The sequence below is a fragment of the Macrotis lagotis genome, chromosome 4 (genome assembly GCF_037893015.1).
Source record: "Macrotis lagotis isolate mMagLag1 chromosome 4, bilby.v1.9.chrom.fasta, whole genome shotgun sequence".
NCBI lineage: Eukaryota > Metazoa > Chordata > Mammalia > Peramelemorphia > Peramelidae > Macrotis > Macrotis lagotis.
In genome coordinates, this window is record NC_133661.1 from 80,081,308 (window position 1) to 80,094,191 (window position 12,884).

At 34.1% G+C, this 12,884-nt stretch overlaps 1 protein-coding gene across 50 annotated transcripts in view; it reads left to right on the plus strand.

Annotated features, from left to right (window-relative positions):
- SORBS1 (sorbin and SH3 domain containing 1) overlaps window positions 1-12,884 on the plus strand; it is a 306,979-nt gene that overhangs the window by 241,473 nt on the left and 52,622 nt on the right. For 41 of the 50 annotated variants that reach the window (XM_074233269.1, XM_074233279.1, XM_074233271.1 and 38 more), the window contains 2 exons: window positions 1,950-2,064; window positions 7,576-7,659. In XM_074233269.1, coding sequence (XP_074089370.1) covers window positions 1,950-2,064; window positions 7,576-7,659 — 199 coding nt within the window. The remainder of the gene's footprint in view (window positions 1-1,949; window positions 2,065-7,575; window positions 7,660-12,884) is intronic. The other 9 variants (XM_074233278.1, XM_074233294.1, XM_074233303.1 and 6 more) reach the window with 1 other exon arrangement.

Sequence of the window (12,884 nt, forward strand, 5' to 3'; positions counted from 1 at the left end):
TTAAAAGCAAATCTATTCCCTTCTCAAAATCAGCCTCTTTTTTCAGCTGTAAAATGGGCAGAATAAAACTCACACTTTTGACTTCTTGGGCTTGTTATAAAGAGCAATATGAAGCACTATAGAATATGAACAATGGTACATATATTTTCTATTTATTTTTTGTATTGTGTCTAGATAGACCTATGATTTTATAAGCTTCAAGATATATATGTTGCTTATGAGAGGCAGAATAGTATAGTGGGTAATGAGCATGGAAATCTGGAAGAGCAGGGTTTAAGTCTTGCCTCCAATACATGTTGTCTATATGTTCTGGGAGTCATAACCTCTCAACTACATGCAACTCTTTATAAATTGTAGAACAGGTTACCAGCCTCTACTAATAGAGAGAGTTCCCTATATCAATGTATTCTCTGAGCTCATCTTAAAATACCTATATTCAGATGGAGATAAATGTGCACACACATCCATATTCTCAAATAAATAATATATTACATATAGATATAAATCTACATATATATCTGATCTACATGTAAACATATTGTATATCTACATATTTAGGTATGCAATCATATGGCATACATAGATATAAATTGTAAATTTTTATGATGGCATTGATAATTGATCGCTCATTAAGAACGTAGATTGATTGTGACTACATCTTCTTCTGCCCATATCCTTATGGAGTACAAATTATTTCTTGGCATTCGTTCCTTTAATATTTTTAATGGCATCTACTGGGTGTAAGGCATCATGTTAGGCATTTTGGGAAATTCTTAGTCTTTGGTTATGTTCTGATTCCTTTGTTCAGTCTCTTTCAAGAAGCTTAAAACCCCATTTGGGAGATTCAGAATCTCAGAGTGAAAGGAGCTCTTAAAACTAGCAAATGCCTTGACCAAGAATCTCCTTGACAACAGGCAGGAAGACTGGAGTTCAAACCAGTTTCAGATACTTACTGCGTGACCTTGGGCAGATCACAAGGTTGTTGTGAGAACCAAATGTGATCATATTTGTAAAGCACTATGCAAACCTTAAAAAGAGTCATCTAGCTAATAGCTATTGCCAATAATTATTGTCCCTGACAAGGAGCCATCTTACTTTTGCTAGAAGACTTCCATCTAATGAGGGAGGATTCACTATTGTCATGCAACTCATTCCACTTTTAGGCAGTGCTAATTGACAAGAAGTTATTGCTCCTGTTGAGTCAAAATATTCCTCTCTGAAATTTCTATTCCTTGTTCTTAGCATGTGAAGCCAAACAGAACCAGCCCAGTCCCCTCTTTACATCACTTAAAACCAAAGTACACAGGTAGAATTATCCAATACTATAAGAGAGGTACAGATGAACAGGAGCCCCATGTTTATGACTAGTTAACTGGGGAAAATTGCATGGAGCAGGTAGCATAGTAGCTGAGCCTTGACAGAAAGATACATTTTCAATGAATGAAGATACTGAGGAATGGCCTTATAGGTAGAGGGAAAGACTGGGAGACTATGAGATGAGGGAGCAGGAGGGGAACAAAATGATTTTAAGATAATTTTTCTTCCTTGCCTCACTTTTTCCTTTGCAAGGGCACCATAGTCATGCTATAAGTTATAAATTTGATAATAGGAGAAAAATGCAATTTGATTATTCTTTCTTAAATAATCTTTTTTCAGATTAAAAATTATACAGTTAAAAATAATTAGTCTCAGGCAGACTACCATATTGGTCCAAATGTAACCTATCCTTTTTTCCACAGTCTGACTTGTATGAGACCTAAATAGTAGACTGTAATCTGTTATTTTTTAGTTCCTATCTACATATTCAAATATATGTGTGTATTATATATATAATACACACATATTTCTTTCAAATTAATCTTATTTTAGAGATACAGCCTGCCTTTGTGTATATCTAAAAGCAATGCCATTTGTCTTAATAATAAAATGAATTTATTTTCCTTTCACAGAAATGACTGGGAGCCCCCAGATAAGAAAGTGGACACTAGAAAATACCGTGCAGAACCTAAAAGCATTTATGAATATCAGCCGGGCAAATCCTCAGTTCTGACAAATGAAAAGATGGTAATTAGTTCACCTTATAGTTCTATTGTCTCTTTTTTCCTGATTTCTTGGATTTGAATGCATTATTAAACTGATTTATATTTTTCTACTTATGATGAAATTGATTTATTCAGTAGAATAATGCTTACATTAAATACTTGTATATTATTTCACCTTTTCAGAGATTCATGAGTACTTCTTAAAATAGTCTGGCTCCTATTTTTAAAGAATCTTTATTTTTTTGGTGGTAGTGGTAGTGGTGGTAATGGGAGAGGGGACAGGGAAGATTTCTTGTTCCCCCCATGCATGAGTTTACTAATTCTAATTTTTAAGAAAATGCTAATTTACTAGTTGTCTTTGTCAATGCTATTGTTTTTTAATCCATAGTTAATTCACTAGGTTTTCATAATGACCTCATTAAGTAATCTAAAAAGTATGGCTCCTTTTTAATCATGTATCCATTTCACAGAGAGTTATTAATTAGTCAGAAATTCCCTATTTAAATAATGGTATAGTTAAGAAATGGATGAATTTTAAATATTTCTTCTCTATGAAGCTGTCCCTGCTTTGATGAGTGTACTTAGGGGGGATGGGAGAGTGTAAATCCAGTGTCCTTTATGCATCATGACTTCTCTATAATTTCATATCTCCAAGCAACTGGCTATATTAAAATTGCATGTAGAGGAAAAGAGACACCTTTTAGAACAAAACCCATTCATTAGATCTGTGAAATATTAAAAAAACTTTCCAAATGGCAAGCAAGCTTGATAAAAATCCTCCCTTTGGTAATCAAACATTAGAAAAAGTTGGTTCGGGAGACTGAATTGTGTAGATAAAGGCCAGCCAAACACTTCTAGGTCCACCAAACACAACTATTGGCTTCCACTACTGGAATTCTTTTGTGGAATTTATGTTGAAGAATATGGTGTTAGGGAAACTGACCAGATCATGAATAAAACAAACAGATATTAAAAATAGTTTTCCCATCATACATGCTGTTTTCCTGAAATTTTTTTAGTTCATGTGTTTTCAATAATAGATGATTGATTTTTTTTACTAGAATCATCATGTCAGAGATAGCAAAAATATAATGAACAACTCTGATTACCACAGAAAATTGTAAATAATTCACCAAAATAATCATAATTGTTAATATTGAGCTTTTAACATGGAAAATGATATTTTAAACAAAAAGTTCCAGAAGAACAGCTTACATTGCCACTAGTCCTTTCTGTATTTAGAAGGTCTATATTGCAATCATATTGTGAATGTTTTGGTACATATGTTCCTTAAAAAAGAAATAATATTATCCAGTGATTCTTTTAATACCATTCCTGTCCCTTATCAAAATATATTAATAGGGTTAAGTAATCTTTAATTGGTATTATTTGTTCCCAAGTTGTCCTACCTTTTTCTTGAAGGTTGACCCATTTTCTGATTTTTTTCTCCCAGTATTAGTAACTTATGGAATCTCTTTCAGAACTAGAAGCAATAGGGAAAGTTTCTTGTGTGCTATTTTCTCAGTGTGCCACAAACAGCAGTAGTACTTAAGCATAAGTTATATAGGAGGTCTTTTGTTCAGCTTCTTAAAGGTTTTTGTTTTGGGCATTATAGGAAACATCTAAGAGTCAATCAGTATTATCCTCACCTGTAGGTTTGCTTTTGAGTTCTGCATGGATCTCCTTGGGAAAGCAGGAGCTCCTTGAAGTTTGTAGCAACACCCAGTAATGAGGAACATAAACTAAAAAAAAGGAGTCTTGGAGAAGACGAATGAGACCTCAGTGATTGTTCCCTACAAGCTAGCATTTCTGTAGCAATTTGTGCTTGTGACTGGAATTATCAAGCACCTATCGTGTGACAGACCCTGCTCTCAGGGAGCTCACAAGCTAATGGAAGGCACAACATTATATCTTGGAAAAATTGAGGGTAATCTTAGAGAGGAGGCTCTAAGATTAAGGAGGATTGGGTAAGACTTCTTGCAGAACATGGTACTTTGCCTGAAACTCAAAGGACGAGCAGCATTGCCCCAAGTTGAGAACTGCTCTTTAAAGGAAGATCATTGGCAAGAGTGGAACATAATGGTTTGAAAGGAAAAATTTCAATCCAAATATTAGTCTTTGGGTGACCATAAATATGCTACCTCTTATGACATTTTAACCTTTCCTATATTTTTTCAGTATTTGATCTTGCTGGGGTGTTTTGAGGGGTTTTTTTTTGGCAATTCCAAATACAACATGAATAGAGGAGTGAGGGTATGAGTTCCCGGGTACTTTTGAGGTTCATAATCAGAGCTTTGCCATTCATTGGTGATCCTTCTACCTTATTTTTTTTAAAGTGGGATGACACATTGTTTATATGCATATGTAGGATTAAACTTTGCATTCAGAATCCTACAAGTCCCTTTGAAATGAACAATTTTGCTTGGATAGTCTAAGTGATCATTGCTGCTAAGTGTGACATTTTAAATTATGTCTAGCTATTCTTCTGTAAGCCATTTGTCAAAGGATTGGATAGGATTGTCTTCTGGGACTGAAGTGTATCCTGGAGTCTGATTCATCTTCTCATAGATAGATACACCTAAACAATTCTAGTTTGTTGATATTTATGGCCATCTTAGAAGGCTTTCATAGAAAATCTTCCAGCCTCCCATGTTGGAGCAATCCTCACTGTCAGGAATTTTTCTCCCTTATATCCAACCCAACTCCCTTGTGTTGTGATTTAAATCTACACCCTCCTCTTCCTCTTGGGAGATTGGCTGTAGTTAGTTACCATCTTCTTTGTCATAATCCGACGTCTTTGGCATGTGGCAACCCCTTCCCCCAATCTCCCCCCCCCCAAAAAAAAGAAATTCTTTATTGAAACTCATTCCTCTGTGTTTTTCCTTCTCTAATATATTGAGATTATTTTGAATGTTTGTTCTTATCCTTTCCTATACTTGTCACCCCCCCCACACACACACACCTTAGCTTAGTATCATCTTGAAACTTAATGAGACATGCTCCGTAATCCATCATCCAGTTTCATTATTAAAAATGATAAACTCAGACTTATTCATAGTAGTAGTATGACACACTAAACAGACTTAGAATTAATCTCAGAGGAGAGCTGGGGCATTTTTACATTTTTTACATTTTATTTTAGGAACTGTTCCAAGTTATCAAAAGGATAAGTGTAAACAATATTGAAGATTCTGCTTTGTACTGAGCCACCTAACCCCATAGGTAGGCCAGGCAAGCTTTCAAGGAGTTTGGGGCCTTTTTGGATTATATGGATAATTTGATCAAAAGCTAAACCACAAACCACAAAATGAAGTACAGATGTTATGGCTATATGGGGAGTTTGAGTTAACATTTAGTTTCATGATTTACTGAAATTATTTTTCCCTACTGTGAGAAAGAGGACGTGCTATTGTGGCCCTGTATTGACTGACATCTGCCTGTGGTTTTTGTCTGAGTATAGTCTTAATTAATCCTGCCAGAAGAAACCTCAGTAAAAAGGAATTCTTGGGTTAGTTTTGTTAAAATACTTGGTATCATTTTCCTGAAAGAGTTAATACAGTTTCCAGAAATACCTTTTTTATTCCCATGAAATGGTTATAAATAACATTTTGATATAAATAAACTATAGAGTTGTACTTCATGAAACTATTCCACAATGATCCAGATTTTCCCAGGATCTAAACTACTCCCTTCTCAACACCTATCTTCTCCTAAGTACTAGGCAAGTATCATTTAAATTTTGACATTTCTTTTTTTTTGCTTTATTTATTAAAAAGAAATACTTAAAATAGATTATTTCAGATGTCTTCTCCCTCAGGATTTAAGAGTCAGGGCCTTAGAATTATATCTGAAATTAGAATTATATCTGACTCAAAAGAGGTCAAAACTTTGGGGTATTTGAATAAGAGGGCAAAACTTGGCTGTTATTACCCATTACCACTTCAACTGATGTATGCTGTGTCTATCTTAGTTAAAGGTTAGCTCAAATTCAAATCAATTCCCATTCAGGGAAATATAATATGTGGAAATCTGCATGTATAGATTGAAATAATAATAGTAAAACCCTCTTAAGGATGTGGGTGATGTATGTCCTATGTAAAAAGGAGCCAGCCAGAACCATAAAAGAGCTTTCAAAGGATGCTAAAAAAACCTATCGATGTTTGCTAACCACTGTAAAAAAGCTATTAACGAACTAAAATTAGGAGATGCCACCTCATAACAAAATATAACAAAGGGAATAATGAAAAACTTGGGATAGAAACAGAGCCATTTCAAAGGGTGAGGCAACTTATATGCAAAGAACCCCAAAGGAAACCAATTTCGATATAATGTTTTAAATCTTGGTAGAACCTATGTATTTTGCTTATTTTCCTTTTTAATCATATTTTATTAGAAAATTATCATTTCCTTTCCAATTTTAAAATATCTGTGATTTTTTTTGTATGTGAATTTAATTATACATTGGGGCTAAAACTCTTCCCATGGGAATGCATCTTCATAGTAATGGTAGGAATGGAAAAACATGATTAGAGTTATATAGTCTATTTTTCAAGAACATATTTGTTCCTCAGAATAAGACACTTGCATTTTATACAGAGATGTACATTATAAAATTATATTGAGGAAAATTGTCCTCCCATGAGAATTCTATAGGATGAAAAATCTAAACAAAGCTATTTTAATATTACCCAGAAGTGACTCTCTTTTCTATTGCATTATTATCTGTCCTGTCCAGCTTTTCTTTAACTTTTACTTTTTAAACTTAATTCCTTAATGCTTGTTAGAATACAAAGGATATTGTCTGCTTCATCCCTTAAACACCTGTTTTTGAAATGGGTTCTTTTCACTTGTATTCTCTGTTCCTACTCGGAAGGTCATCTTTCACTTTACTGTTTGTAGGACATGGTTTCTTGCATATTCATGTGCCATTAAAGATGCAGTATGAATGGGTGGGCTGTGTACAGTGTTACAACTATACTTATTTCCTATCAAATAAACAAACCTTAAAGATATCTACCAGAAATTTACCAAACCGTGAAAAAAAAACATTTGGTCAATGAAGCTGGTTCTTCACTTCATTTAAATCATTCTTTGCAAAACTGGAATAAGGATTTGTTTATTCAAATTCTGAAAAGCATACAAAAATATTATCAAATATTATTCAAAAATATCAATATTATACAAAAATATCATTCATCTTCTGGGTAAGGAGGGAGTCTAATCTGGTGATATTGATAATAACAGGACTCAGGACTACATATCTATCCAGTGCATTTACTTTGTAACTGTGAATTGAGTTACTTTCCTTGACTAACCTCAGCTCCCGTACCTTTCCCTTACATCTTCTAACTCATCCTCTTCCCCACTCCTTATTTCTAATAGATACAACAGTAATGGAAAAATGCTGTGTTGGCTATAACAGACACATTTCAACATAGAAAGTACTGCATCTCTAATGGCCATTTTTCCTATGTAATCTTTGCATAATGGTATCCTTCTCTTTCTTCCATTCGCCTATCACCAACTCCTGTAGACTCGGGATATAAGCCCAGAAGAGATAGATTTAAAGAATGAACCTTGGTATAAATTCTTTTCGGAATTGGAGTTTGGGAGACCGGTAAGTTTAAGAGCTTCCGTGGACCTAGCCTCCTTTTAAAATGAAGTGCTGTAGGTGCTCATTTGCCCCGAAGTCTCAGGTCTACTGTCAAAGAACATAGTAAAGGTAGAGCAAATAACATTGGACATCCGGAGAGAGATCAGTCTATCTTCACTGAGGTATTTTAGATATTCAAGGACAGTAAGCATCTGAAAGAACTTCCTCCTATCAGGATCTCCCAAGAAACGAATTCCCAAGTCAGTGATACATGAATATGACCATAAGAACAATTGTAGATGTTTCTTCACCCATCCACTTGGTTGACCACATCCTAGCATCCCTTTCATTTTTAGGACAGTCAGTTAAAAAGTGAAAAGAATGGTGAAGTTGCTGCTTTATTTTTCCTTCAAGATTTTTGGGGAGTTGGGTTGGGTTTTACTTTTGGTTTTGGTTATTTTAAAGGCACATCAAGTAGTTTTAGAGCAGACTGAATAAAATACTCTATGAATGGAAAAATTAGTGGAACTCAGGGAGGCTTTATCCAAGAATGTAACTCTGTTGTAGGCAAATTTAATGAGATAGTGCCCATAAATCAGAGAATGAGATTCGGAAGTGGAAATTTCACAGATCTATTTTTCAGCATATAAAGGAAGGCTTTTTAGTTGTTATATAGAAAGCATACTAAAAGAAGGTTGCTCTCTTAGTTGGACTGCATAAACTGGAAGCTGGGAATCAAGGTTAAAATACATGTTCCCTTTCACTTTACTTTTGATGGCTAAAAATTAACTTTGAAAAACAAGTCACTTTGGAGGATAAAATGTTTCTGCTACTGAAGAGGTTTTAACTAGGGGCATGTTGGTAAATGTTTAACAACTGGCCCAAGTGTGCATAGAGCACACTTTTAAATTTAATTTGCATTATTAATGTTTTCTCCATAAGCCCAGACAATCTACATAAACAATAAATCTAACCCTAATTTGTAGTATTTTATGATTTCCAAGCTATATGTGCCCATCCTGAAGGAGGGACTCTCCTTGGAGCTGGCTTCAGCATACCCCTGCTTTAATGAACACCTATATGAGAATTTAATAGACTACTGTTTCAGTGATTGTGGTTTGAGGTAGGATTTTTCTTTGTAATCAGGAATGGATATTTTTTGGCCTTTATCATTGTGAAGTTTTTAAAAATTTATTTGAATTGACAATGCCCAACACGCTTTTTCTATACAGGCACCAGTTTGTGAAAAATCTGATAAACATCCATCATTCCCAATGCCATCTCCAAAGCAACCTAAACTATTCTGGAGTGGCATCTCCATCTGGTGGCTAATCTGGGGAACTGTATATCTAAATCTACCTTTCTTCATCCTCAAGGGGCCTGTATTCTCATTATTCTCCCCTTTGCCCCCCCCTTCTTTCAGTCTAACTAAATTAATCCTACTTTTTAAAAAATCTTCTTATTTATACATATACTTCTTTACCTTTTTCTTTTTTGCTTTTGAATCTTGTCTCTATCTCACCCACTCTTTCCAATCTATTTTTGAGCAAAAAAAAAATAAACAATAAAGAAAAACAAAACCTTCTAATAAAGCTAATAAGCATAAGAAATATGCTGATAATGTACCTTTAACAAGGAAAAGGATTATCTTGAGTTTTTAATTATATATATAAAATAAAGAGCAAGAGTTATTAACCTTGAAAGTACTCAAAAATTGTCTTCAGATTCTTAAAAAATTTTCTCTATATCCCATCTTTCATCCTATAAAGTTGCTTTCTTAAGCAATTATTCAATTTTATTGCTTTTCCATTTTTGATTATTGGCATTGGGAATTTTTTCCCTACTATTTTAAGAGCAAATATTATAGCATTTCAGTCATATTATGAGATAAATAGGATTTTGCAGATCAGTCTGAAAACTGAAATATCAGTTTTACCATTATTTCTTTAGAAAATTAGGGTTCGGATTTCAAAAGAAAAAAAATAAATTTTGAGAATAGAATTTACTTGAGACTAGATGGTGCAGTGAGTAGAGTTCTGAACTTGTATTCTAAAATATCCAACTTCAAATCCTGCCTCAAACTCTTTTGTGACCCTGGGCAAGTCACTTAAACTCTCTTAGCCTCAATTTCCTCATCTGTAAAATGGGGAAAATAATAACCTCTTCCTTACAGGTTTATTATGGGAATTAAAGAGATAATATATGTAAAGCCCTTTGTAAACCTTAAAAAGCTTAATATAATAATAATAATAATAATAATAATGTTAATAATAAGCTAACATTTATAAAGGGCAGTTAGGTGGTGCAGGGGATTGAACACTATGTCTGGAGTCAGGAAGACGCATCTTCCTGAGTTCAAAACCAGAATTAGATTTTTTACTAAGTGTATGACTCTGGGGAAGTTACTTACCACTGTTTACCTCAGCTTCCTCATCTGTAACATGAGCTAGAGAAGGAAATGGCAAACTACTCCAGTATCTTTGCCAAGAAAACCCCAAAAATGAATCACAAAGAAACAGATATGACTGAAAATAGTTGAACAACAAAAACATTTACATAGCACTCTTAAAAATAATTTTATTGCTGTCTTTTGTTTTTTACATATCATAGTTTTCCTCAGTATTATTCCCCTTTCTCCTTGCAAAGAGGCTGCCCATATAACAAATAGTATTTTTAAGACAAAAAAAGAAAAAGTCAACAGCAGATGAATATATCTGAAAACATAATTTTCATTTTTGATTTTTTGTTATGTGGTTGTTCTTTCCAATTTCATTATTATAGTAATTTTACATATTGGTTTCTTGTCTGCTCACTTCACTCTGCTTTAGGTCACATGGATCTTTCCATGCTTTTCTATATTCATTATATTCATAATTTCTCACAGCACAATAATATTTATTACATCCATGTGTCATAATTTGATTAGCAACTCCCTATCAAAAATATCTATTTTGTTTCCAATTCTTTGCTGTCATAAAAAAGTGCTTCTATAAATATTTGAGGGAGTATATGTGCAAATACACATAGCAATTTAAGGTTTACAAAGTACTTTACAAATATCATCTTATGTTTATCCTCTAATAATCCTAGGATAATTTTATCTGTGCTAGTCATCATTATTATTTAAAATATAATCTATTTTAAAATTGGAGATTTTCTGCCTTTCCATCCCTAGTTGTTTTTTAAAAAACTAAGAAATATTTGCCTAAAATGCTATTATTTTTCTCCAGGCTATATGCTGTCCAGATATAAAAACATTAAAATTTTCCATTTTTTTCCTTCTCCAGTACCTACAGTAAGATAGTAGTGACCTCCTCCACATGGGGCCTATGCTCTAATACGGATTAGGGAATTACAGCATTTTTAAAAGGATTCATTATATCTCAGCTATATGTCGAAGATAGACCTTGTTGGTTTGGTGGAACTCATTCCAAACCCTAATCCTGACTCTGCCATAAAAATTGCTGCCATGTCTGTGGGCATGTCATTGAACCTTTGTTTTTAACAAAAGCAAAATGGAAGTATTGAACTAGAAGATATCTAAGCATCTTCCATCTCTAATTTTCTATGAAGTAGTAATGAGGATATTTCTATAACCAAGACACATATCCCTCAAGAAGTTATTTCAAAAAATCCCATATTACTAGCATTAGTTTTGTTTATTTGATTATTTGATTTTGGCCTATGTCTCTATTTTTCTTTGAAGTGGGGTTTAGGAGAGAGACTCATTTTAGAAATTCCCTCCAAGGATGAACAGTTCTGTCATTTACCATAATCGAGAATCAGCTGGGTCAGTGGTAGATTATGACTTTCCCAGGGTCAGGGAGCCTAGATTTTCCTGCTAATATTGACTATCATAAGTTATGGACAGATTACTCTGAGAAACAGAGCTAGCAACTGCACAAGATAAGCAGTACCTCTAGCATATGCCTCCTATTGAATAAAGGAGAACAATACATACTAAGGATTATATATTTAGAGGCAGAAGAAACCCAAGGAGCCATTAGGTCCAATACAGTTTTAGAGGTGAGGCACCGAATGATGCCCCTAGGATTTTAAAATTTGATTTTCTTGATTACAAGTCCACTGTACCCTCTGCCACTTGATAGTTCTTGAGACAGAAAAATAAAACATCTAAATGATCTTGATGGGGTTTCTTACAGTTATTCCTTCCAACTCATGAGTGTCCCCTCATGGTTTTGATATTTCACAGGTTAAAATAAGAAATTGAATGGATATTTTTTGGGGGGGAGGGGGTTGCAGAAGCTGCAGACAACAGGTAAAAGCTAGCAGACAATACAGAAAAAAGGTTTACAAACTCAGAAATGAATAAAATATATGTATACTCTTATAGGTATCAACATATTTTATGATTTAATACCATAATAATTTAAACTTCTTTGGTAGGAAAGGAAAGTCAGAAAATCAGATTCCCCCCCCCCCCCACAATGTGGAAGGGATTACTGTATTCTCCAGTTAACCAACTTAGTTTCCATCTATCCCTGACTAGATTTTGAAGGACCCAGGTTTCCCACTGCAGGGAGACATGGACAAAGACCTTCTTTCCTTAATTCAATAAATTTTCTAGGCATAGTTCAGTAATTCAATGGATTCATGATCTAACATGGTCTAATCAGTTATAATCCCAACAGAGACGATAATTGCAACTCGTCCATAGAATCTTATCAGTGCTCTCACAAAGGGTCTGCCTAACATACTAGAGACCTTCCTCTAACTTTTTTTTTCTTTTTTAAAGAAAAACAAATCCCATGGGTAAGAGTACAACCTTTTGTCTCTCCATCTTTTGTTCTTGTTGCATGATTGGCCCAGATCTTTTCCCCAATTATACATTTGTTAGGAAGTGAAGAGGAAAAGTAAAAGGAAATAAGGCACATCAGCTTAAGATAATTAAGTTTATATAGTTATATTAATTTTTTTTCTGTCTAGAAAGAATAGGACAGCAGATCTTAAGGCTAATACTGGTTGCAAAAAAACCAGAGGAGATGCTGACTTAAGAGTGTGAGTAGAAAAATGCACCGAAAAGCAAAGGGTCTAGAGTCTGCCAGCAAGAACTAATCCCCTTCCTGCCTGGGATTACTTCTTTACCTAGGACAGTCAGGACCCAGGAAAGACTGGCCAACAAATGACCAAATCTGGAAGTGGGACTCTTTAGTATATGTTTTTTAATCATGGGAGGAAAAATTACTCCAAAAATTGAATCTCTTGCATTGATCTCTGTTTTAACAAAA